The 27,845-nt window shown below is 35.5% G+C and overlaps 1 protein-coding gene and 1 non-coding gene across 6 annotated transcripts in view; one reads left to right on the top strand and one right to left on the bottom strand.

The window, feature by feature from the left end:
• PRPF4B (pre-mRNA processing factor 4B) overlaps positions 1-27,845 on the top strand; it is a 36,855-nt gene that overhangs the window by 3,504 nt on the left and 5,506 nt on the right. For 4 of the 5 annotated variants that reach the window (XR_005080812.2, XR_005080810.2, XR_005080813.2 and 1 more), the window contains exons 2-14: positions 3,575-4,774; positions 7,567-7,743; positions 10,198-10,353; positions 11,927-12,008; positions 13,351-13,561; positions 15,873-15,946; positions 17,773-17,863; positions 18,521-18,668; positions 19,781-19,918; positions 20,838-20,991; positions 23,656-23,770; positions 26,261-26,412; positions 27,518-27,604. Coding sequence is in view for 2 of the 5 variants with exons in the window: in XM_037133134.2 (XP_036989029.2) it covers positions 3,575-4,774; positions 7,567-7,743; positions 10,198-10,353; positions 11,927-12,008; positions 13,351-13,561; positions 15,873-15,946; positions 17,773-17,863; positions 18,521-18,668; positions 19,781-19,918; positions 20,838-20,991; positions 23,656-23,770; positions 26,261-26,412; positions 27,518-27,604 (2,785 nt within the window). In the remaining 3 variants the exon portion in view is untranslated. Of the gene's footprint in view, positions 1-3,574; positions 4,775-7,566; positions 7,744-10,197; positions 10,354-11,925; positions 12,009-13,350; positions 13,562-15,872; positions 15,947-17,772; positions 17,864-18,520; positions 18,669-19,780; positions 19,919-20,837; positions 20,992-23,655; positions 23,771-26,260; positions 26,413-27,517; positions 27,605-27,845 lie in introns of all 5 variants that reach the window. The other variant, XM_037133136.2, reaches the window with a different exon arrangement.
• LOC119040237 (U6 spliceosomal RNA) lies at positions 7,031-7,136 on the bottom strand. The gene has a single exon (XR_005080815.2). It is a non-coding gene; the product is annotated as a U6 spliceosomal RNA (small nuclear RNA).

Raw genomic sequence — 27,845 nt, 5'->3', positions numbered from 1 at the left:
TTAACAACAATAAAGTATAACAATTATGGCAGTATTGTTATAAAAGTTATATGAGTGTGGTGTCTGGCTCTCAGAATGTTTTGTGTACTTACCCTTCTTGTGATGGTGGTATCATGTTTCTTAACAAGAAACTTTTCCCTAAAACATTAGAAGATAGTTGTTACTAATGAAACTAAATTAGCTGATTTAGCACAAACTCATTATATGTAATATGTTATGCCACGGATTCATCAAGTTCAAGTTTTCCTAATTTACCTAGTCAGACTTCAATTGCTATTTTCTATAAAATTTGCCTTAGAGATCAACTGAAGAGGGTACTTTAGCGTGGGGCAACTCTAAGGTTCTTAAGGTAAACCTAGCTGGCCCTAAAATGCTTACAGAATTCTTATCAGTAACCTCCGCATTTCTTGAGATAACATTTATCAAATTACAATAGAAACTGGGGTCACTCCTGGGAATGACTCAGATAACACTGAGCGTCTGAGTTCCTGATTCTCAGAAGTTTTAGGACACAGGTAGCAAGCACAAGGCCCATGAGCCAAATCCAGCCCTCCACCTTGTTTTATTTGGCCTGGCACCTTGTTTCTACCCTGTGGCAGCGCTGAGCTCTTTCTTAACTATTAAGGAGTACCTACATTTATACAGTCCTAAAATTACCATCGAACCTTTGAAGGTAACCATAGGGCTGATGTGCCGCTGGTGAAAATGAGTTTGACACCCCTGTTTTAGGAGTTAGATTAAGTTGGTAAGCTTTTAAGGATTTTCAGTGAAACTTCTTGGAGGACTTGGAAATTATAGAAAGACTTAGAAAAGGGTTCAAAGAGCAGATTTTTCTTGTGGGAGGGCATGATTAAATTATTTGGGGTATTGTGGGATAGGAGATTTCTGGGGAAGGGTTGCCCATATGTGGGTATAGTCTATATAAAGAACAAAGTTGAAATGTCTGTGTATCTTCTACCTAAATCTGTGATTTTCCCCCCTACACAATTGAACCATATTGGTCTTTTCTTAATACAAAGCCGTTACGCTTTCTTTTTCCAAGTCTTTTGAAAATGTTTCATAGTCCAGAGAATACTACTATATTTATCCCGTTTCCTCTTACCCTGTTAGAAACAAGTAAACTTAAACCTCACTCAACAAAAGACGCAGCTTCCTCTGCAGCTCTCTTTTAGTACTTTTTTCTTTCCCACACTCAATATTACCAGAAATGAAGATTGGTAGTCCGGCATCTAAAAAATTCAAAGTTCTTGCCATGTGGTAGTTATGTTCTCCATATTCTGCATACCCCCTCATTGTCAACTGAAAACTTTTAAAGCATACCTCCAGTATGTCCTTCATTGAACACAGTTCTGGCTGGAGGGCCAGACTTTTCTTCAACCCCTGCTATAATGGCAGTGTTTTTACAGACACCCCATCCAGCAACTTTATCTTTTGGTTCCTGAGTCTCTGACTCTAGTGACTCTGTAACTCTATCTCAACCACTCGCTGCCAGAATCTCATACTATATATCTTGTCATCTGGAATTAGTCCATTGAGATCTTAACCTTCATTAGACCAGTTTCTCACAAGTTTGATGCCTTGACAATAACGATCTGTTTATGGTTTGTTATATGTAACTATGGTTTGGGGGGGCTGTCATTTTTTTCCCCTTACACTGTGCCTTTCTCCTTCTGGTTAATTTTTTACTCATTCTCTAGGACAGTGTTTCAGCTCATGTACCTTCCCAATAAACATTTCTTTTTTTTTTTTTCCTAAGATTTTATTTATTTATCTTTAGAGGGGAAGGGAAGGAGAGAGGGAGAGAAACATCAATGTATGGTTGCCTTTCATGCATTCCCTGCTGGGAATTGGCCTGCAGGGAACCGGCCTGCAACCCGGGTACGTGCCCCGACTGCGAATCGAACCGCGATTATCTGGTTCGCAGGCCCGCGCTCAATCCACTGAGCTATACCAGCCGGGGCTCCAATAAACATTTCTTATTTCCAAAGTTCGTGCTTAACAGATAGGTTAGGTTTCTCTGTAATCTCATACAAGATACTCCCTTTGATCATTTTCAAAATGATTTTAGGTGAAGCTTCAGTGTTCCCATAATGCCCTTATTCATGTCATTATCGTTACACTTTCTTTTCCTTTGGACTGTAATTTTCTTGAGGGAGGCCAGTCTTTTTCATCTTTGTTTTCCTGCTACCTGGTTTAATGTCTATATTCAAGTACAGGTGATTTTTTAAAATACTAACAGATTGAATTAGATTGATTAATTCTTAAGTTACAAGGAGCTATTTGTAGTATATAGCATAAAAAAGTACTTTTAGTAAGTACTTTTAATAAGTATAGGAGTGTATAATTTGAAGGGCTTTGACTAAATAATTCATATTTTCCTACAAAAATAGTATGATGGCCCAAATTCAAATAAACAAGTCTGATTTTGGTCTCATTCTAGGGAGTAATGATTTAGTATGGAGTGTCTTTAAAGGGTAAAATTAAAATATTGCTGTTGTAGTCTTTGTTTAACCTGGGAATATTGAACATCAAGAATTTAGCAAAATAATTTAGCATCATAAACTCAGGATAGCCCAAACAGTTAAGCACAGAGCCACCTATTATTATGAACATATTTTGGGAAACTAATCTCTTCATTTGAAACTTCAATTATAATAGTACACTGAACAAATACTGTGTTGGACCATGTGAAATTGCCCATTTTGTACTATCATTGACCTACAGAAGACCGTTTAAAGTGGTTCAACCACAAGCTTGCTCAGTGGCTGCTACAGGCCAAGAGTCCTAACTTCTGGTCAGTTTACTTTGAAGTTTTAACCCTTGGAGGGTTACTGTCAGCATCAACCACTGGTGCATATGGTGGAGTGCTTATTTTGGGTGTGGCTCAATATTGGCCCCAGAGATTTTTTTTTTTTTAAGTATGCTTCTGAATTTCAAGTGGAGAAAGAGATTAGTCTTCCAAGATACATCTATGTGTTTTACGGGGGGGGGGAGAAAAGAAAATGGAGGATGTTTTTGGTGTTAAGTCTTTGTGGGAAATACTGGTTTAAAATCAAGTTACTGAGTGACTATTTCAGTAATTGGTACTAACATTTTACCTGGTTTGGATTCTCTTTTCCTATTAAGTATAATTATTTTGACCTCTTTACTATGTATTTCCTCTAATACTTTCGGTATTTGGGTTCAACCACTAGCACCATATTGAAGGTTAAATCACTGTTTGACTCACTTCTTGCCACATGCTGTGCAAATCAGTGTCTGAAGCTGTTACGAAAATATTTTATGTGTGTCCTGGCTGGTGTGGCTCAGTGGATTAAGTGCCAGCCTGTGAACCAAAGGGTCAGTTCCTGGTGAGGGCACATGACTGGCTGGGTCGTAGGTCAGGTCTGGGCGGGGGAGAGCATGCAAGAGGCAACCACACATTGATGTTTCTTTCCTTTCTCTAAAAATAGGTAAATAAAATTTTCTTTTTAAAAAATAAAATGTTTCAATGATATGTATGAGATGTATTTTAGTGTTATTTTGTTATGACCGTGAATGTTTGATAAATGATATGATTTTGATATATTTGTAGGATGGAAGATGCTGATAATTCTGAAAAAAGTATAAATGAAGAAAATGGAGAAGTATCAGAAGACCAATCTCAAAATAAGCACAGTCGTCACAAAAAAAAGAAGCATAAACACAGAAGTAAACATAAGAAGCATAAACATTCCTCAGAAGAAGACAAGGATAAAAAACATAAACATAAGCATAAACATAAGAAACACAAAAGAAAAGAGGTTATTGATGCTTCTGACAAAGAAGGTATGTCTCCAGCAAAAAGAACTAAACTTGATGATTTAGCTTTGCTGGAAGACTTGGAGAAACAGAGAGCCTTGATTAAAGCTGAACTTGATAATGAGTTAATGGAAGGAAAGGTCCAGTCGGGGATGGGGCTCATATTACAAGGTTATGAATCTGGCTCTGAAGAAGAGGGGGAAATTCATGAAAAGGCAAGAAATGGAAATAGGTCTAGTACTAGATCTTCAACTACAAAGGGGAAACTTGAAATTATGGACAATAAAAATAGTACAAAAAAGCGAAGTAAAAGCAGATCCAAAGAACGGACTAGACATAGGTCTGACAAAAAGAAAGGTAAGGGAGGTATTGAAATAATTAAAGAAAAGACAACTAGGAGCAAATCAAAGGAGAGGAAAAAGTCCAAAAGTCCATCCAAAAGAAGTAAGTCTCAAGATCAAACAAGAAAATCAAAATCTCCTACCCTTAGAAGGCGATCTCAAGAGAAAATTGGGAAGGCCAGATCTCCTGCTGATGACAAAGTTAAAATTGAAGATAAAAGTAAGTCAAAAGACAGAAAAAAATCCCCAGTTATAAATGAGAGTAGAAATCGTGATCGAAGCAAAAAATCCAGATCCCCAGTTGACTTAAGAGGTAAATCCAAAGACAGAAGGTCACGGTCCAAAGAGAGAAAATCAAAAAGGTCCGAAACTGATAAGGAAAAGAAGCCAATTAAATCTCCTTCTAAAGATGCTTCTTCTGGGAAAGAAAATAGGTCACCCAGTAGAAGGCCTGGTCGTAGTCCTAAAAGAAGGAGCTTATCTCCAAAACAACGTGATAAATCAAGAAGAAGTAGATCTCCACTTTTAAATGATAGGAGGTCTAAACAGAGCAAATCTCCTTCTCGAACTCTGTCTCCTGGTAGAAGAGCCAAGAGTCGATCTTTGGAAAGAAAACGAAGAGAACCAGAAAGGAGACGACTTTCTTCCCCAAGGTAACTTGTTTTCAAAATGTTACTGCTTTTTGCCAGTGCACCAAATTTTAAAGGAGAAACTAGAACTTGTGGATGATGAAAGATGAGATAGTAATGAGTTTTTATTTGCAATTTTGTCATTGTGTATCTTAATTATGGGCAGTTTGCAAACATTTAACTTGGTGACAGACACAGTTTTTGTTTTCAAGTTCTTAATGTAGTATCTAATTTATAGACCCATTCCTTAAGTCCAAGTAATTTGGCACGTAAAGCTCTGTATACTCATTTATGGAAGGGGTATAGTTTCTAGCGAGGATTATTCATTGAACAGTATAGGCTGACATTTTAAACTTTAAAAAAGGACATGTCAATTTTAAGGATTGTGATCTGTCTATTCTCTTGAATTGGCATGATTTTGAATTCTAACAATATAAATTGGAACTATAATTTTTTTAGCCCAAAATACAATAAAATTAAAAGCAGAAAAATGTTTTGTTATTAATTCATCATATATTTACTTATAACCAATTGTTGCAAAAAAACCTCTTAAATTTTGGTAGAATGGTGTAAGAAATTATTTTACTTTTTTACTAATAATAATGAAAATAATCATATTTGTATAATACATTTAGTCCATCACTTCTTTCCTCATAAATGCTTGTGATTCTCTCTTCATGAGGTGGATAACTTGTACTTAATGAATGAAATGAAAAAATTAGATTGCCTATTTAACTAGGATCATGGAAGTAATAAGGCATAGAAAGGATTTTGATAGGGAATGGTGGGAAGTTGTTTAGACTAGTTAAACTCAAGAAACAGGTCTTTTAGTATCTTTATATTCAGTGATGAAGCATATGAAATTGTCAGCCAAGTTTCAGTTAAAAGCATGTTGGCTTATTCTGTGTAGGGATGTGAATTCATAGCCATTTATTGTTGCCTATTAACATTTACTGTGTATGGGTATAAATATAAGCCAGGGTTTGTAATTTTTCAAGAAATATCAAGAATACTCTTTTCAAAGAGCTTTATTTTTAAGAGGTACTGTTTATTCTTTACTTCTAAGTTACATTGTAATACAATGGCCCATTTTCTTTAGCTTTCCTGTGTTGAGACAGTTGTTCATGTTACTAATTATGTTATCTAAAGCGTTTTTTTTCTTTTCTTTTAATTACTGAGTTTAGAGAGAGGAAGGAAAGGAGAAAGAGCAGCATCCATTTGTTGTCCCACTTATTTATGTATTCATTGGTTACTTCTTGTATGCTCCCTGACTGGGTATCAGACCTGCAACCTTAGCGTATTGGGATGATGCTCTAACCAACTGAGCACCTGGCCAGGTCCTAACGTGTTAGTAAATGATCCTGGTCTGTTTCAATCTGCAATCAGTTGTGATATTTTGAAGAGTTTATTAAGGATTGGAGTCCAGTTTTTGAAACAAAAATATGCTTTGAATTCCAGAAGAAAGAGTAACTAAGGAGAAATTTAAATAATGCAGAAGCATGTAAATTCTCTCCCTCTCTATTCTGCTGTCATGGGGATCTGTCTTTCCAGCCCTTTTTTATCAAACACTTCTCTGATAATACATGAAGACATTTTAAAATTCTTTATGTAACAGCAACATATTTCACAGTGTAGATGTGCCATAATACATTTAATTATTCTCTTGTTGAAACTGATAAGAATTTAGGTTGATTCTAGTTTTTTTTATGATTGTGTGCAAAAATGTCCATGGGTTATGTGTGAGGTTTCTTTGTAGAATAGTTTCACAGAAGTGAAATTGCAGAGTCTGACTTTTAAAAAGTTATTGCTGGATTTCTTTCTGGGAAATTTATACCAATATGTATTTTCATGACTAGATGGACTATCCTTTTCCTTAAACCCTTACCTAATAGTTCCCCTGTTGTAAGGTAATATTGATTATAAGATGCTATTATACGTAATTGATACTTTAAAAATAAGGCTCAATTACAAACGTCAAAATTTAGAAATAAAACAAGTCTTTAAACTTAGGGAAATGAAATATTACCACTCCCTTGGGGAAGTTTTGAGTTGATTATCTAGGATTAGAACCAGTGGTGTTGACCATAAGAATAATCTCTAACGATGTAAATTCTGAGACCAGAGTAAAAAGCCTTTTTTTCTTTGTGCCTACCATAACATCAAAACATCATTGTAATCATTTGAATTTAAGTTTTGTTACAAAGTGCTAATTTGTGTTTACTATCTTTAGCATGCCCTTATTTTTAACATTGTGAACATTTATTGCATGTATTTATTTTTTAAAATATGGAATGCTTCATGAACTTGCTTATCATTCTTGCACAGGGCCATGCTGATCTTCTCTGTATCATTCCAGTTTTAGCATATGTGCTGCCAAAGCAAGCACTGTAAACATTTATTTTTAAAGGTGTCTTCCTTTTAACAAACATTTTGGAAAGACAGAATTTTTTCTTAAGAACATTTTTGCATTATTCCAAGAGTTATAAACATGCATGTTAGGAGAGTAGAGTAATACCTAAAAGCACAAAAGCGGATTTTTATAAATCACTGCAATGGCATGCCCTTTTCCTGAAATGTTCATTACAGCTCTGGCTGGGTAGCCCAGTTGGTTAGAGCATTGTCCTGATATACCAAGGTTGCAGGTTGTATCCCTCATCAGGGCACAAGTAAAGTGAAACAAAAATCAGTGTTTCTCTTCTCTCCCTTTCTCTCGCTCTCAAAAATCTTTTTTTTTAAGATGTTTATTACATGTAGAAGAAATTTATTTATTTTGACTTAATTTATTTTCCTATTAACTTGTATTTGTTCCCCTTAAGAACACGACCTCGAGATGATATCCTCAGTAGACGTGAGAGGTCAAAAGATGCCAGTCCCATCAGCAGGTGGTCTCCAACCCGAAGAAGAGCAAGTAGATCTCCCATTAGAAGGAGATCTCGCTCCCCACTCAGGCGTAGCAGGTCTCCCAGAAGAAGAAGCAGGTCTCCTCGGAGAAGGTAAAGATTCATTAAATTCTGAATGTTTGATGTAGTTTTCCTTCAAATTTAAATAAATCAGTATTCATCAAAAACTTAAGTCTTTTAAAAGTAGGACATTTTTTTCTCTGTTTTTGAGAGATAAATATTAAATGAGCCTAGGCTTAGGGCTTTTTTTTTTTTTTTTAACTAATTGTATGGATCATAGCAGCCAACTTTTCTTTCTTACAGTTCCATACTTATATTTCTGTTAAGAACACAGCCTCTAGATGACAGCCTCAGCAGGTGGGAAAGACTGGGCAAAGACCTACGTTACAGTAGTAAAAACCAGTTCATGTGAAGCACATGTAGTCAGTAGTTGGTTAATCCAGAAGTTGGCTTTTAAAGCAGGGAATCGATTTAAAATAACATATATGTTAAATATTTTCACCCAAAACATTAATGGATGTTCATTTGCCAATCTTTCAACATTTTTAATTGAAACAATACAGGACTACAGCTTAAAGAGACAGTACACCAAAGACCTATATTGCAACCACTGGATATATCTTTACATAAATCTGAGTATTTTGTATCCTAGATTTCTAAAGTAGAAAATGCTTTATCTAATAAGCATGTATATGTTTAAATGTTTTAAAGTTATTGCCATATTATCTATTGATTTTTTACTTCGGACAATTGGTCTTTAATATTGCCCCTCACATGTTTCTCTTCTGCCTGATTTTGTCACCTTTCTGTGTGCTTCCAGATATCATCATTATTATGATCATAACCATGTTATTCCTTACCGAGCAAATAGAGGGCCTTTATTCTAATGCTTCTAGCCTTCTGGCTCCAAACTGATAGTCCTGCTTATACAGTTATCATTGTAGAATTTGTTTTCCTATCCTCTTGGTATTCCCTTGTTTTCCTTTTGCTGTGATTCCATTTTCTGTATCCATTGCCTACTTGTGTTACCCCTTTGCTTTGGTGATGAATCTCCAGTAACTTCCTGAGGGAAGTGCATGGGAAGGATCTATGTCTCTAAAAAATGCCTTTTATTCCCATTGCTGAAGTGTCGAGGAATAGAACTCCAGGTTGACATCATTTTTTCTTAAGAATTTTGAAATAGTCATTTATTACTCCAAAAAAGAGAATGTTGACGTTGTTATTCCACTGTTTTCTAGTTTCCAGTATTGCTATTTAGAATACCTATTCTGGTGTCAGATTTTATAGGACTTGCTCTCCCCTCCCCCACCTTTTTTTTTTTTTTTTAATGTGCTGTGACTGGCAGGCATGATTGGTACTAAACTGTTCAGCAGTATGTAGTCCTTTTTGGTCCTTCATTATATAAACTTCCTCTTAATCCTGTATTCAGTAGAGTGCCTCCCTGGTACCTTGGGCTAGTTTTTACAACCAGCACCTCTCTATAAAAAAATCTTAAGTATTCTGCCAGAACTTGAGGGTGCGTGGTTGTCATTTTTTGTTGAGCCAGGAATAAAATATATAGTCAAACTGTCTAACCATCGGCTTGCAGCCAGTTCTTTTTAGCTTTTATCTCATGCTTTATCCTTCAGAGGACATAGTATCTCCAATTCTTGAGGCTTTCTGGGCTTTTGTGGCATGCACTACTTGTTTTTTACTTTGTCCTTACATTTCATCTTTAACTACTCTTTTCAATTTGTGTGTTTCAAGATTTTGTTAGTATCTTGGCTGTCGTGGCTCTTCATTTTCTTTGGCTAAAGATTTTTTTTAATTGTTCCTTTCGCTGTGCTTTTAGTGAGCCTTGAGAAGAAATCTGAGATAAACATGGTTATCGGATGTGGTTAACAGGGAGTTCGCCACTCCTTTCTAGACTTACAGCCTACGTGTTTGGAGTTCTACATCCTTTTAATATAAACTTCACCATTAATACTTGAACTATAATAACAGTTTCTGTTTGTCTAACATGAGGCATATAACCTTTGGGCATTTATAAAAAACTGTCTGAGGACCATATCAATTAAACTTGGGATTTTTATCTCATTTGTTCTTCCCATAACTTACCAACAGAGATCTTTTTTAAAATCAGGTTTATTGAAACATGAAACATGTAAAATAAATTCATTTTTTTTGGTGTCAAGTAGTAAGTTTTGACAAACGGAGCTATATAATCACCACAGACAAGATATAGAACATTTCTGTTATCCCCATAGTTCTCTGTGCTCTTTTATAGCCAGTAAGTAGAGTAGCTATGTTTTAGTTATTTTCAGTTAAGCTGATTATATCCAACCTTTCTGATAATATTTTACTTTCCTTTAAAATTTTAACTGACTCTTTAATACTTTATTTTTAGAACAGTTTCAGGTTCACAGCAAAATTGAGCTTTTGAAAAGTACAGTTCTGTATACCCATGCTCGCAACACAGCGCAGCCTTCCCAATTTTAACCTTAAAAAAATTGTGTGTGTATGTGTATATATGTGTGTGTATATATGTGTGTCCCTATTTTCAAATAGGGACAGAGGTCGGAGGAGCAGATCACGCATGAGAAGGCGGTCTCGATCACGGGGTGGTCGTAGACGTAGGAGCAGAAGCAAAGTAAAGGAAGATAAATTTAAAGGAAGTCTTTCTGAAGGAATGAAGGTTGAGCAAGAATCATCTTCTGAAGATAAGTAAGAGTGACGTTTTCCCATGTTTTCTTTTTCAATTTAGAGAAACACTGTTTTACGTAAATCTTTATTTTCCACCTAAATATAGTGAGTCCATTTGTTTGGTTCTGAATTGAAAAGTTAATCTGCATATTTTATAGGATCTATGACAGAGGTCATGGTTTTTTTAATTTAGATGTTTCCGTTTTGGCTAGAGTAAATATTGGGCCATTACTTTATGACGAGCTTTCCCTTAATTTTTTTTTTTTTTTAGAAACAATAGATATGTTAGATAATCTCACCAATCTTTTAAAATTTTATTTATTTATTTTTAGACAGAAAGGAAGGGAGGGAGAAAGAGAGGTAGAGAAACATTGATGTGTGGTTGTGTCTTGCACGCATCCACTGGGGAATCGGGCCTGCAACCCAGGCCTGTGTCCTGACTAGGAATCACACCGGCGTTCCTTTGGTTCATAGGCCAGCACTCAGTCCTCTAAGCCAAAGTAGCCAGGGCTAATCTAGCCAACCTTAATACCAGTTTTGTGAGGGGAAATTTATATATTAAGTTTATAGACTTTTTAGTTTGTAAAACGATACATACTTTGCAACTGAGGCTATCTGGTGGCAGATACGCATGTTAAAATGTGGAAAATGCAGAAACATTTCAGTGTTTAATAATACAGCAGGGAAATTTTATCTAAATGCAAACTTAGTTGTGTAAATAAAACATATCAAAAATAAGTAAGACTAGTTTAGAGCAGTGGTTCTCAACTGGAAGTGATTTGCTTCCCCACTTGGCAATGTCTGAAGATATTTTAGGTCATCCAGTGACTAGAGGCCAGGGATACTGTTAAACATCCTGCAGTGCACAAGACAACCCCCATAATGAACTGTCAAAATGTCAGTAGTGCTAAGGACAAGAAACTCCGATTAAAGCTAGGTGATGAGAAAGTTGAATTGGGGAAAGGTGTTATACATAGATTCCTAACCCCTTCATAGTCCAGTGGACGTTCAGCAGACCACAGAAAAAGCTGCACTGGGAGGGATCATGAAGGTAGTGTAGGGATTTTTTAGTAGACGGTTAGGACTGGTCTGGGTCAGTGTTAGGACATAGAGCCACTCCTCTTCACATTGTATGCTAATGTTTACGTGTGCACTTTCGATGGAAAAGGGTCTCTAGCTTTCAAAAGGTTCTGTGACCCAGAAAAGGTACCTTATATATCTGTGCTGGCCCTCTTGTTTTATAGGTGTGGAAACTGAGGATAGAGAGGTGAAATGACTAATAATACTAAGGTCATGACAGAGCCAGTGATGACACTTTTTTAATTTAAGGATCCTTTGTTCTTCATTTTGGTGCCATGAAACAGATAAGGGTAAAAATGAGACACAGAAGGTTAAATTACTTCCAAGGATTTCAAACCAGACACTGAGTTTTAGAAACAAAGATAAAGAGGGTAAGATAGCTTGAGACTTTTGCTCAAACTTACTGATGACCTACATTTTCCAGCTTTTATTTTTAAAGCATAAAATTATGGTGTTGGAATATCCAGGGGTGTTTAAAATTAATTATATGTATATATGTGTTAACTTTTTTAAGCCTTGAAGACTTTGATGTAGAGGAAGAAGATGAAGAGGCATTAATAGAACAGAGAAGAATACAAAGGCAAGCAATTGTTCAGGTATGTGATTTTAGTAAAATTTTGATCAATCCTTTTTAAATAATTAATATTTTAGTAAAATAAAAGGTTTTTTACCTTAATAAAGAAGTGACAGTAGTAGCAATTCAATGGGTCTTTTAAAAAAAGATTGTTTCTTAATAAAATTGAAATGTTTACCCTTTCTGTTATTAATAGGATTGATACAAATCTCTTTTGTAAGACAAAAATCTGAAGTTTGCTTTTTAAGTTAATGAACAGGAAAACCTTCATAAATAAGTGTAGGATAAATCGTAGGAACTTCATTTAGCAAAAAATTATGCCTGTTACTATTTGAAAGAAATCAAACTTCTTAATATCTAATTGTTTAAATGGAACATCTCAAAAATAATTTTAAGATTAGTTTAGAATTAGGCAATTGAAAAATTGAGTGGGGAAAGTGTTGTACATAGTCTTCATGTAGTTGTTTAATGAATTATAAGGTGAGCTGCCTTGGAAGATTGTCAGTTCTTCCTCGGCAATCCTGGCACAAAGCCATGACCACTAGATCCTTTATGGGTGGCAGACCCTATAAAGTGCCTTCTGTCAGCATCATTAGGAGACTTTTTGCTAATGATGGGAAAGTGAGTGTGTGGAGTTGAAAGGAAGAATTCTGAAAGATATGAAAAATGTTTACATAATATAAGGAGGGCAGCAGACAAAAGGAAAGAACAGTTGTGGTAGCTCACCTAAACATGCATAACAAACCATAAAACAGGTAATGGTGTGTCAGAGTGAAGGAAAGAACTTTAATCACCAGAGGCTGGCTGTAGAGCAAAACTGGAACTCCAGAGAAAACTTAACTTTTCTGAGACACTGATGAAATTATTATTATTGAATTGATCTTCCTAAAGACTTGGTTGAAATTTCTTTGTTCTTGCCCAGGTCCACAATCCCTTATCTCCAACCCTTGGGGGCAGATGTGCTTCAGAACTCAGAAATATTTGAATTTTAGAAAGGTAATATGGTGCATCTATGTATAGTAGCCCCGTCAGTGGGGTCTAAAACAGCACCCCATCATCAAATACATGCATATTTCTGTAGCAAGGCATATTATGTTCATGCTGGGGGAGATAAAGAAGAATATAAAATAGTGTCACATCTGTTTTCGTCAGTTTTGCCACTTAATGAATGTATACCATACATAGTAAACTATTTTAGAGTTTTGTGGGTTTTGGAATTATATAAGGGATTGCGGATCTGATTCAGTCAAGGCATCAATATTGTTTAAAAAGTTTTAACATATGACTCTATAAAGTACCTCATAGCAGATATATTTAGATAACATCAGATTTTATTAAAGTAATGTGTTGTATTATTATTACAGAAATATAAATATCTTGCTGAAGATAGCAATATGTCTGTGCCATCTGAACCCAGTAGCCCCCAGAGCAGTACTCGGACACGGTCACCTTCTCCAGATGACATTCTGGAAAGGGTAGCTGCTGATGTTAAAGAGTATGAACGAGAAAATGTGGATACATTTGAGGCCTCAGTAAAAGCCAAGCATAATCTAATGACAGTTGAGCAAAATAATGGTAAGTTAGATTTTTTTTGTGACCATGCTTTTTTCTGAATTCTTAGCTCTGTAACTTCATGAGAGAGATTGTTTTGGAATGGGGAAACTGAAAGAGATTTAGGAATGTTACTTGGTAACTTACAGTAAGTAATACAGTATGTATTAAATGTCCTAGTGAATGTTCTCAATAAATGTATTAGTTTGCATAACTGGAACAGTATATTGAATTCCCACTCATAACTTTTTTTTTGCTTGCTAGAGTATTTTAAAGTAAATTTTAGCCATGATTTCATTTCATCCATAAATATTTCAATTTGTGTATTTGTTAAAGACTTAATGGTTGGTTTGAATCAAAATCCAAATAAGATGCACTTACCGTATTTGAGTTATATAAGTTGGTTAGGTGTCTGATACTCCTGGGCCTTTCCTGTAGACAAAGCTAAGAAATACATACATTTTTGTAAAGAAATTCATACCAATATTGCCAATTAAAATTTGAGATTATAGGGGTTATATTAACTGATTTGATTTTATATTTCTACCTTTTACAGTAAAAAAACTTGGTTCCAATTACATGATAACTCAGATTATCATTTTGAAACTTTCATAGGTTCATAGAGTTGTCAGTATGATTAACAATATTAAAGGTACTGAATTGATGTGGACCCTGACCTGCAGGATCCATATATGTTCGGGCTGCTAGTAAACAAATACAGACAACAGAAGTCCTGTGGGGAAAAGGGGGTGGCCTGGCTGCTCTCTAAGAGGGGGGCGGGGGCCGACCCCTACCTGGACAGGCTTTTATTGTTTTTTGGGGGTATATTACATTGAGGATGGTCCTCATTTACTATGCACAGGTTCACTGTAGGTGACTATCTTTTACAGATAACAAAGGAAAGAATGTTGCTAATTCAAAGGGCAGATCAAGGGGGGAAAGTGGTTGAACTGGTTACACTCCATACTTGGGAAGTTTAGCACAGATTTTAGGAAGTAACTTTAGAAATATGTAATAAACATTCTCTGCCTCAATCCAGGGTGAGGGAGTTTTAGCAAAAACAAGCCTTGTATTAGCCTAGGTACAATGCAGGCCTGATCCCCCATGGGAGAACCTGTCATGGGCATGGTTCCTGTGTGTCAGACCTCGCTTCCCACTGGCTTTTCCAAGTGGGAGCTGTCTACATTCCCATACCACACGGATCAGTTCCCTGTACTGAATACAATTTAAAATTTAATAGTTCTTTTTGACCTTAGTATGCATTCCAAGGTATGCAGTCACAAATCTTTTAAGTAAAGTCATTTGAAATAATTCTCTGTATTGTTATACCACCAACTCGATAGGTTTAGGTTTGTTTTTGCTTTTGGTTTTTAATAATTTTGGGGGGTTTTGAAAATGACTGAAATATTTTTCATGTGTATATATTTGTACTCTGCCTACACAGGCATTCATCTGCATGAAAATGTCTTATTTTTATAGCTGCATACTATTCCAGTGTAAGGAATGTGCTATAGTTTATTTAATCTGTCTTAAATGGTACATCTATAGGGTGTGTTCAGTTGTTGACTGTTCATTGGAGCATTAGTTACAATAGTGTTGTGCGTTAAGACATTTTTTTATGCTTGCCAGTGTACCTTTGAGGTTGGTTTCCTAGAAATGGAATAGGAGACTGAATGAATATTACAGAATTTTGCTATGTATTTCCAAATTCACCTCTATAATGGCTGTACAATTATTGGCATACACAAGCAAGGTCTGAATGCTTATTTATCCAGAACCTTGTTAACAGCATTGTCATGCTTGGGATTTTTAACCAGTCTCATAAAAGAAATAGGTATTTCATTATAGTTTTAATTTGCATTCTTTCTTTCCAGGAACCCTTTAATGTTTTATGCTGGTGTGGGTTTTTTGTTTGTTGTTTGTTTGTTTGTTTTTTAAATAAGGTGGTGTTAGACTTTTTAGGAGAGAAATATATACAGACATATCAATTTAATGGGGATATTAACCTTTTGCGATTTAAGTTGCAATTTAGAAATACAATTTTTAAAGAAGAGCGTTCCTTTTAATGCATAATTTGTTTAGCTGTTATCATGCTAATTGAATATTGGTGAAAGAACTGGTATTAGATCTTTCAACTTTATGAAATGTACCTTTTTAGGAAAAAGTGGATGGCTTTGTATATTTTCATATTATAAAGTTGATTTTAAGTTGATTATTAATGAAAAACTGATGTGCAAGAGGAAAAAAGTTTTAATTGCTGTTAGTGGTTTTCCATAATTTGTACTTTAAATTGTATCTCTTCATTTTTCAAATATTAATGCTAATTTTCATTAAGGGTCTTCTCAGAAGAAGCTTTTGGCACCTGATATGTTTACAGAATCTGATGACATGTTTGCTGCATATTTTGATGTAAGTTATTTTCAGTCATAAAAACACAACTGTCACCTAAAACATATATAGATAACAAGTATGTATTTGTGCATGAGTGTGTAAATGGAGGGAGGGAGGGGAAGAGAGGGATGGATAAAGCAAATTAATAAGTGTTAACATTTGGACACCTGGGTGAAGGGTATCTGGGAACTTATGTAGTAGATTTACAGCTTTTCTATAAGTCTGAAATTAAGTCAGAATTTTAAAACAAATGCAGCACAACAGTTTGGGAGCTTCATAAAAAGAGTTAGTTGGTTGGCCAAACAATCCCTATGGTTGTTTCCATAAAAAGACACATTTAAGATTTTTACCAGTAACTATTAATTTGGATATTTGTTAGTGTGTCGGCTATCTCTTACATGGTATAACATTGATTGTTCTCAGTTAATGTCTCCATTTGATCGTTATCAGTTTCAGTTGGTTTTCCAACTGTGGAGCATTGTCCAGTGAGAAATCTCCAGCACGAAATTTTGCAAACCACAAACCACTTTTGACGCATCCGATCAGTCACAACAACTTCCCCATACACTGCACAAATCTTTTCTTGCATTTCAGTTGTGTTTTTACCTTTCTTGAAATAATAAAGCCAACATGCTGAAAATGTGTATTTCTTTCTATTCAGTATTAAAATGGCTACACAGAAATTCACCAGTTTTGATGTTTTGTTTTTTTTTTAGCCCACACTGATATGACAGCTGTCACAGTACAATCTAAGAAGTTAGAGATAGCTAAGTTTCATATGAAGTTGAAGATAACTAAGTGCTACTGGAGTTTTCTTATGGAAAAAAGCAAATGATTTGGCCAACCCAATAAATACCGAGTGACTTGAAGATCAAGTCACTTGGTTGTGACTTGAAACAACTTTCTCCCTAGATTTTCACACTGTGTATTCTTGTATATGGGTAGTTAGGTAAGATAAGGTGACAACAACAATTTCCAGGCCTTTATTAAAACAGAATTCATTTTGGGCTTTTATATCATAGGTGATAAAGAACTTAAGGATTTGGAGCCTAATAGAAATCATTGAATTGTTGAAAATGTTATAGGGTGGGTTAAGGAATTTTGTGTCTTTAGCCGTTTTTATCAGTGCCTTTTCTTGAAAAGTTTTAAAACAAATATTCAGAAGTAAGAGAACATGAGCAATAGGAAGCTTTTGTTAAGAGGAGGTGGGAAGGATAAACATACAACAGGAAAATTAAAAATGGAATAGGATAAGCAGCCAGTGCCCAGAACCCAGCATACATTGGTAATTGGCTTAAGTAATGTGTCACATACACATTTTGCAATGGGGTGGGGAGTGGTGTGTGATAAAGACTCTTCAAAAGTGCCAGATAACTCTTAATTTCCCTCATAGGCTTAACTGTACAGCCAGTGACATTTCATACATATGTGGGAAGAGAAGCAAGGGGTGTTACATGGACAAGGCAGTAAAAGAAATGTGAGAATTGGTAGGAGAGTTGTACACTGATTGTTAACTAAGTGCCCATGTATAATGTTTGTCCTCTATCAATAGCTATGGAAAATCAGATCTGGTTTAAGTTTTTCTTTTCATTTATATCCTAGTCATGTTCCCAAAAGTTTTTAAAGATACTTTGTTAATTTTTTCCCCTAAACATTATTGTGATACAGGAGACTCTGGTGATCACATTTCATTTATGTCACGTTTTACATGAGTTGATAGTAAGAGTTTATTTTGGCATGAAATGTTTTTATTATAGCTAGTTTCACCCATTGTTTTAAAGGAAGTACTTTAAATGTCCAGCTGATTAGTGGGTACAAAGCTCATATTGCCTCCTTAATTTCAGAGTGCTCGTCTTCGAGCTGCTGGCATTGGAAAAGATTTCAAAGAGAATCCTAACCTCAGGGATAACTGGACTGATGCAGAAGGCTATTATCGTAAGTTAACTGTTCTTACTAATTTTAGTTCATTGTAACATTTTGTAAAAGTATGGGGCTGATGTAGTCACTCATTGAAGAACCCTAAAAGTCACATCATCACGCCATCACCTGAAAAGTGGCTTATCTAGCAGCTGCTGAATCCCACTTTATTTCATTAAGCAGCCCAGAAGCATCACAAATTGAAGTGAGGTAAAGACTTGATATGCAACTTAGTTCTATTTGCAGTTGTTTTAGCCATTAAGATAACCCCTAAGAAGGAGGGGATCCATCACTTGCTCATCTTGATCTGAAACAAGAGAAACAACATACAAGGAACTTGTATTAGTCATGTAAGACTACAGCTGGAAACATTTCAGCCAGCACATTTCTTCTGTATCCAGTGTTCAAATCATCAGCATTTGATAGGATGGATAGCAGAAACTCCCCTTGTAATGGTTAGAAGTAGGCATGCAATTTTAACCACATGATGAAAGACTGACCAGTGGAGGCCTGACCTTGATTTTCTATGGTGTCTGGGAAACCAAGCACACAGTAGAGTTTGACATGTTTAAAGTGACTGCACTGTTTCCTACTTTTTAATTTATTCTGTATATCTCGTAGTTTGTTTGGTAATCTGTGTGGTCAAAGTTCTGATTTTTAAATTTACTCCTTTAGGTGTGAACATAGGTGAAGTACTAGATAAGCGCTACAATGTGTATGGCTACACTGGTCAAGGCGTGTTCAGTAATGTCGTACGAGCCAGAGATAATGCAAGAGCCAACCAAGAAGTAGCCGTAAAGATCATCAGAAACAATGAGCTCATGTAAGTTCAGAAAAATATATAATTAAACCTTTAACAACACAGGTATTCACAAATGATTTAAGTGCTGTTTAAAAAAAGTAAAAATCTGTATAAAATAAGTATTGCAATTATAAAATGACAGAAGCCATTATTTTGATGGGATTTTTTAGTTTATAGCCATGTATTAAATGTGAAGTACTAGAATTGTAGGCTGATTTATATTTCAGTGCATTTCATTACCTACTGTGTACACTAATACCAACTTAGACTCCTTCTACTGCTTGTCTGATGTGCGTCTTTTGCTATGAATATCTTAAACTCAAGACCGGAGGAGAGAATCAATAAAAGGATTCTATTGATTAGTTGAAACTGATAAGCATATGGTGGGGAAAAAAGGAAAGCTGGTTTATTATAGTTCTGAGAATTATTTGTATCTTTTATCTTTTGCCTTTTTTCTTTAATAGAATAGTTACATAATTGCCACACATGTTTTAATGCATAATCTATACCACACACTAAGCTGGCATTAAAGTCAATTTACTCTTGGTTTTGAAATACTAGAAAGAAATGTTGCAGATTTATATACTATAGTCTTAAACCACCCTAGACTTAAAAAGGTTTTTTTGTTTTGTTTTGATGGTTATCCCAACCACTGTAATATAGGCACTAACTTTTTAAAATGTAGCTTATTGACAAATTATAACTAGAATTTCAGAGGATAACCAAATATTAATATTTAGTGAGACATTCCTTAATTAGACTTCTAAGGAACCCAGACTGTACACAGTATGGTTCCACTTTTGTATAGCATAATATTTATATCGAGACTTGAGAATAAAATGTGCAAGATTGACTTCCCTTCAAGCAAGGCAGGTTTATTCTTCAGTGTTTTTGTGTTGTTGATTGGTTATTTTGGAAATTAACTTCATGAAAACAGTTTTGATTTGGTATAAAGTGTTGTGTAAATGATAGAGTCTTGTTTTTCCTCAACAGATTTATTATTACTAGTTTTTAAAAATAGTAATTAATTTAATTTATCACTTGTGGTACATCAGATTGGAACTTGCAAACATGTACTACTTTTCCTAAATTTGTATGTATTTAATTTTGACCAAATTTTTTTTTAATTTCAGGCAAAAAACTGGTTTAAAAGAACTAGAATTCTTGAAAAAACTTAATGATGCTGATCCTGATGACAAATTTCATTGTTTACGGCTCTTCAGACACTTTTATCACAAACAGCATCTCTGTCTCGTATTTGAGCCTCTCAGGTACAGTGTCAAGACTTACACACTCACTGAAAATTAAGCTTTTGTATCTCTACCAACCTCACTTTAGAGTCAGCGATTTTCAACCAGTCTACCGCAAGAATTCTTAAAACATTCAGTACCTGACTATTGAGTCAGGGGCACTGACCTCTTTTCCTTTACATTGTCAAATAAAAATATGACAACAGCCAACACAAAAGAGCTGTCTGGTGTGAGTGAATCAAAATTATACTTTTTTTGTTAGATCAGCAAAAAATATGGGTTTTGGTATGCCGCAGAATTTTAGTAATTAGTTTGTGTGCCAAAAGATGAAGAAGGTTGAAAATTGCTGCTGTAGATGAATGAGATGACAGATTTTCTGGGTATTTTATTTTTCCTTTTTTTTTTTTTCATTGTACCCTAGTTTCTGTTTTTTAACTTTTGATTAAGAGCTAACTTTTTGACATTTAGTAATGTATAAACATTAATTGTTTGCACATTATGTGCCAGTTACTAATCACTTTTAGCCTTCAGCTCAACAAGAGAAATTCTCTGAAAATAAGATACTTCCAGGAAGGATTGAGCAAGAATGAAAAGAAATGGGAATTTGGGGGAATTAGAAATAAGATTTCGATCCTCAAAAGCTTTGAAGTTAGTCTTTCAAATGTAAACCCATTCTAAAATCAATACAAATTTTACCATTGCCTGTCTCCTAGTTATTTTGAAAATTGAGTTTTACTGGAAAATTGTGATATGTGTACACCATTCCATATGCTCTAATTTCACTGCAGAACAATATCAGATGTTTGGGGCTGGGGTTCTTGAACAGAATATTTTCATTGTAATCCATATTTGGGGGTTAATATTTATGCTTAAATGTTTTTGCTTTTTTAAATATACATTCTGCATTTTAACCCCAAACCATTTTTTTCTCTTTTAAAAGTATGAATTTACGAGAGGTGTTGAAAAAATATGGTAAAGATGTTGGTCTTCATATTAAAGCCGTAAGATCCTATAGTCAGCAGTTGTTCTTGGCATTGAAACTCCTTAAACGATGCAATATTCTACATGCTGATATCAAGCCAGATAATATCCTGGTAAGTCAAATGGCCAGGTTGCCTTGTGTATCCATATACTGCCTTACTGGTAATGTGAGATTACCACTATTCTAGAAATAACATCTGAGAAGAATAATTTACTATATGTATTACCCATTACAAATGACTTTACCAGTTTTTACTTTTTTGGTAATTGAGCCATGAAACTTTAAACTATAAAGTTGAGATAGGCCACTGTCCCAATTTTTTCTTTTTGATTGTGGATTCACAGTACACACAAATCCCAAAAGTGCTTAATAATAGTAATGATGGGCTTTCTCTAGTATTGGAGGAAAAAAGTGCTGCACATGTTTCTGTTTTGAAATAAGGTGTGTCTGCACTTCTTTGTGCTTTAATTTTATAGACTGATGGAGTTAAGGACATTTAAGAGTACTGCCTTCTCTTAAGCAGATCTGTGGAGCTGAGTTTAAACATGCCCAGGAGTCATTATTTTTTTCCCTTAGTCTTTATTGCTTTAGAAGCTGTGCCTTCTGGGAGCTCAAACATAGTTAAAGCTTAGTCATAGTTAAAGGTTAGGTATTAGATTGAAAAGCATATTTCTTGGTCTTGAGCTCTTTTAACTAACAACTTCTGATATAGCATGCAGATTCACAGTGTCTGTGTTTTTGAAATTGAGAACTATATATATCATAATACAATGATTAATGCACAAACACAGTATTTCCTTTTACACTGCCACATTAATAATGAGGCATTTCATTTTGGTATGTTTGGTCTGAGTTTATAATGTGTTGCGTATCTAATGTAACTTGTCTTTAGGAGCTAATTACAGTGAAATGGTAGGTGCATTATAAATGAATTGTAGACTTGCCTAGTCAACTTAATAGTTGATTTTTACCTCAACTTTCTTCTTTTTAATTGTAAAATATGCAGTTTAAAGATAATTACACAGTGAATATCTGTGTAACCACCATGGAGGTTAAATAATAAGACATTTGCTAGTATCTTAGAAGCTCTTGTTTTTAAAACCTTCGTTTTTCTCTGAGTTAGTGTTAAACCAGTATAGATTTTCACAAAGACTCTGACACTGAATATTTTTCCTTCCTCAAGAAGGAAAAATAGGTATCAGAGACCACGTGGAACTGTTTCATGTAAATCCAAAACTTTTAGCTGATGACTTTAGCTATCAGTATGGCAGAAGTACCACATTCCTTATGAGCAGGTAGAAGATGTGTAGCCAAACTGAAGTGCACCTAAATGTAGGTAGCCCTGCTATTATTTAAGGCGGTTTAGCCAACTGAAAAGTTCCATTGGTAGGTTCTAATTTTAAAATGGTCCTGTTTTTTTTTCGGGTTTTTTTTTTTTTTTTGCTATTTGTAACTGCATTTTTTAAAAATCTTCACTCAAGGATATGTTAATTGATATGAGAGAGATGGGGGGGTAGACAGACAAACACTGACATGAAAGAGAAACATCAGTTGCCTCCTGTACATGCCTTAACCAGGGATCAAAGAAGCAACCTAGATATGTGCCCTGACCAAGGATTGAACTTGCAACTTTTTTCATGTGCAGACAATACCTCAAACCATCTGAGCCACCTGGCCAAGGTGCAACTCTTAAGTAGCTAAGTACAGTTGATACTTTAACAAGCTTTCAAAGTACTTTTGAAGATAACCTGTTTTACTGATCTCCTAGATGAAAACAATGCTTATTGACCTGTCAGTTAAAAATACTCATTTCTGTCATTAGCCTAATCCCATGGATATCTGTAATGGACCAGCCTGTGTAACACTGACCAACCTTTAGCACATCCCAGTAGAGAGTGCCTAGGGTTAATTATTTAAAGTGTTATGCTTCTTTTGGGTGGGAACAGTAGGCCAAGTTCAAGTCCCAACTCGAAATTTGTGTGTGTCTCTTTTGAAGGGGGGAAGGGACTCTGGAATATGAATTATCTGCACTTGTTAATCCTGAACATGCTTCTGACTCATGAGTGGCAGCAGTCATGGGAGCAGCTCCAGCCTTTCTCAGCAGATGTCACTGTTACTGTGTATGTTGAAGTATTTACAAAGGAAAAAAGAAACAAATGACTAATACAGAGTTCATGTTTATCGGTTTCGCCAAGTATATTTAACACTTGCTTAACTAATAACTTCTTTATATTTAAGGGATTTAAAAATTTTTAGACTTGAAGTGACTGCTAAATTTGGGATGGTCTAGCAGCTTCCAGTGAAAGTTTTTATTCCATTTTTGTCCAAATTTATTCTGAATCATTTCTGTTGCCATCATAATTTTCAGGCAACTGAACGTTCATCTAAGTCTGATCCCTTATTAAGTGAACGTCTTTGTGCTCCTTAAATAGTAACTTTATTCAGGTGTTCTGGGGATTTTTAGAAGATGCTTTGCTTCCGTGATATTTTTCTCTTAACTACCCCATCTTTTTCTAAATAGTGTTGGTTAAAATCAATTTTACTTTGTATTATCTCATATTTCTTCACTGAGAAAAGTTTTACTAATTACAATTAAACATTTGGTAGCTCTTAATTTTTCATAATTAGGAAATTGAGTTATAAAATAAAAAGGAATTTAAAAATGAGTGACTTTGTTCTCAGTATTGGAAATAACTTCTCAAAGCCAGTTATTTTTATCTGATTGTCTTAATTGTTCCTAACATGAATTAAACTTCCATGATAAAATGTTTTGCAGGTTAATGAATCAAAAACTATTTTAAAGCTCTGTGATTTTGGGTCGGCTTCACATGTCGCGGATAATGACATAACTCCTTATCTTGTCAGTAGATTTTATCGTGCTCCTGAAATTAGTAAGTGTCTTCAAATGTTCTTTGACCTGGGCCATCATGTACGGTGAAAACAGCATATTAATGTCTAAGTACTGTTTTTGTCCCATTCAGCAGCTGCACAAGGTCATTCATGAGGAAGGGAACCATAGCAAGTTCATCCTCAGGTGGAATGATGGTAGTTAAGACAGGAGTCTTTTTTTTTTTTTAATATATATTTTATTGATTATGCCATTACAGTTGTCCCATTTCCCTTTTTCATTCCCCTACACCCTGTACACCATCTCCCACCCACATTTCCCCCTTTAGTTCATGTCCATGTGTCATAAGTTCTTTAACTTCTATACTTCCCATACTATTCTGCCTTCCCCTTATTTTCTACCTACAATCTATGATACTTACTCTGTACTTTTTCCCCCTCTCTCCCTCCCATTCCCCTGTTGCTAACTCTCCATGTGATCTCCATTTCTGTGTCTCTGCTCCTGATCTAGCAGCTGTTTTCTTAGTTTGCTTTTGTTTTAGGTGTGGTTGTTAATAACTGTGAGTTTGCTGTTCTTTCACTGTTTATATTTTTTATTTTCTTTTTCTTAGATAAGTCCCTTTAACATTTTGTACAATAAGGGCTTGGTGATGGTGAACTCCTTTAACTTGACCTTATCTGAGAAGCACTTAATCTGTCCTTCCATTCTAAATGAAAGCTTTGCTGGATAGAGCAATCTTGGATGTAGGTCTGTGCCTTTCATAACTTCAAATACTTCTTTCCAGCCCCTTCTTGCCTATAAAGTCTCTTGAGAAATCAGCTGACAGTCTGATGGGCACTCCTTTGTAGGTACCTCTCTCCTTTTGTCTTGCTGCTTTTAAGATTCTCTCCTTATCTTTAATCTTGGGTAATATAATTATGATCTGCCTTGGTGTGCTTCTCTTTGGGTCCAACTTCTTTGGGACTCTCTCAGCTTCCTGGACTTCCTGGAAGTCTATTTCCTTTGCCAGATTTAGGAACTTCTCCTTTATTATTTGTTCCAAAAAGTTTTCCACTTGTTGCTCTTCCTCTTCCCCTTCTGGTACCCCGGTAATTCAGATGTTGGAACATTTAAAGATGTCCTGGAGGTTCCTAAGCCTCTCCTCATGTTTTTGAATTCTTATTTCTTCATTCTTTTCTGGTTGGGTGTTTTCTTTCTTCCTTCTAGTCCACTTCATTGATTTGAGTCCCAGTTTTCTTTCCATCACTATTGGTTCCCTGCGCCTTTTCCTTCATTTCACTTAGTGTAGCCTTCATTTTTTTCATCTAACTTGCAACTAAAATCAACCAGTTCTGTGAGCATCCTGATCACCAGTGTTTCCAACTGTGCATCCGATAGGTCGGCTATCTCTTTGTTGCTAGAAGTATTGGCTCCGGGCCTTTGAGCTGTTGTTCTGCTTCAGCCATAATGTTTTGGTCTGTTCACGCCTGTTACATATGAGGGGCAGAGCCTACGTGTTCTCTAGGGCGGGGCAACCCAAGTCGCTGGGTTGTGATGCTGTATGTGCGGGGTGGGGGGGTGGGTCAGAGGGAACAGTGGTGCTTGTCGCACTCTCTCTCGGATTTCAGTCTTCTCTGCCGCTTCCCACAAGCAAATTGGGCCCTTCTGGTGCTGGTTCCCAGGTGGATGGGCTTGTGTACATTCTAGGACCCTGTGGGTATTTCTCTAACGAACTCTCTTGTGATGGGAACCTCTTGGCACCTTTCAGTCTGTGCATTTAGGCTTTATTTCCTGTTGCTGGGGCCCTGTGTTGCCTGGTCTGTCTCAGTGCCTGTTTTTTGCCTGGTTTATCTGCGCGCACATGTGTGATCGTGGTCAGCCAGCCACCTGTGAACCTTCCTGGGTTTTCGTCCCAGGTCCGCTAACCACCGCCTCTTCCTGCCACAACCCCTCTCCATCAGCCACTGACTCTGCCCTTCTTACCAGTCTAGATGAATGGTTTGTTGTTAGACTTCAGTATAGTTCAATTTTCTGTTTTGGTTGTGTTTTTGTTTCTAAATCTTTGTTCTTAAATTTGGTTTTGAGAGGAGGTTCGATATTTCACCTATGCCTCCATCTTGGCCGCAGGTTTTTAACCTCTGAGATAGGAGTTTTAATCATGTCTGGCAAGAGTAGGAAAAACAGTTGTAGAAAATCCTCGACCTCAGAGGACTGCTCTTGATTACTCAGGGTCTGATTATCAAATTTATGAATGGTATAGGACCTTTGTTTTTTCCTGTTGCCTTGGTGGAGGCTGATTAGCACCAAAAGTGAAATGAACAAAGAAGAAATAAACATTTTTTTCTGCCCCTTTGATTCCTTCCCCACTGCCTCATTTTCTGAGATTTTAAGTTTGAGTTGTTAATTAATGGGAAAGAACATGAAGCTAATGCCAAAGCAAGGTATTGAGATTGTGGTTATGTAGATCAAGCTAAATTAATACTCCATTAATGGAAATAAATAGTAGTTGATTGTTTTTTATCATCATATATTTAAACTTCCATTTTGTTTCCAGTTATAGGTAAAAGCTATGACTATGGTATAGATATGTGGTCGGTAGGTTGCACCTTATATGAACTCTATACTGGAAAAATTTTATTTCCTGGCAAAACCAATAACCATATGTTGAAGCTCGCCATGGATCTCAAAGGAAAGATGCCAAATAAGGTAGGACATTAATGTGAGCTTGTTTTTTAAGGTCTTGGCATTATTTTCCTATAGACTGACTGATGGATTACTGACGCTCATTACTAATGGCTATAAAACAGTTACAGAGAGGCAAGTATGTGGCTACTGGGATATCCTTAGCTCTTTCTCATTTCTGGTCTTTAAATTAGTGGTTCTAATCAGCCAAAAGCTATGAAAAGAGAACAGAACTCTGTTTTCCTTTTCCCCTCTAAAGTCTGACTTTGTGCTGTTCTTTACCCTCTTGAATTAGGCAGACAGTAGGGTAGAATTGGAATTGAAGAGGGAATTGATGAACATAACTGTTAAACACCATATATATATTTTATATATATACACCTGTATATATGTATATATATACATGAGATATATATGTGTGTGTGTTTTATATATACTGTTTCATGTGTCTGTTCTTTCAGAAGCAGCAGTGTTCTTGGGAGCACAGCCTTACTGGTAACAGCATAAACATGCTTGAGAGCTGAAATGCAAAAAGACGCAGGTCAGGTTAGTTAGATATAAGAAAGGGCTCAGTCATCAGAGGAGGAATGGGTGAACATTGAAAGAAGAACTTGGTGGCAATCGGTTTATTAAAGTTTGAAAGTTATTTGGGAAAGGAAGGTACCAAGAAAATTTACTTGAAATGACATTTTTCTAACATAAAACTCATCCTTCAGCTACAATATCAGTTTGTTTGATTAACATAAAGCAAGAACTTTAGGGACTTAAAAATTGTCTGAGAGCCGTATCTTAAGACTTTTATAATTTCAGTTTATGTTATGTTGAATTTGTTAGAATAAATTACACAGAAATTAGCTGTTGGTATTTATTTTACTGAGAGCTAACCTGTATCATGTTAGGGCTATTTGAGAATAATTTGTAAAATGTCTTTAGAATTCTTACCTGTAAAAAGAAAAAGCCCCAATTGTGTGATACTTTTCCTATCCCAAAACAAATGATTTTAAGTCTTTGTTTAATCCTCAGTTTGAAATAGTGAAAGTACAACTTGATATCATAATTGGTTTAAGCTACTGCCTGGGGAAATGTAATAATTTCACATTTGTAAGTTGAAGTTTTGTTTTATTTCCAGATGATTCGGAAAGGCGTATTCAAAGACCAGCATTTTGATCAAAACCTTAACTTCATGTACATAGAAGTTGATAAAGTAACAGAAAGGGTAAGTCTTTTTTAAGTGTCAAGATTAAATGATTATCTTATTGTTAGCAAATGAGTTGGTTTATACTTTGAGCTGTGAATATTTTAAAACATTAAAAATAATTTTTGGTGTTGGCCAGTTCCTGAACAAAGTAACATCAAGTTAATGAAAAAGATGAAGAGATTTTTAAAGTGTGTAGTATGAGTTTATTTTTATTATGGGTCATCTTTAGACCCTTCTCATCTTTCCTTTGGATTGCTTT

This window comes from Artibeus jamaicensis, unplaced genomic scaffold (assembly GCF_021234435.1).
Source record: "Artibeus jamaicensis isolate MK-2021 breed Jamaican fruit bat unplaced genomic scaffold, CSHL_Jam_final contig_482, whole genome shotgun sequence".
Lineage (NCBI taxonomy): Eukaryota > Metazoa > Chordata > Mammalia > Chiroptera > Phyllostomidae > Artibeus > Artibeus jamaicensis.
The sequence above is the reverse complement of the archived record's forward strand: the minus strand, read 5'-3'. Positions and strand labels throughout refer to the sequence as shown.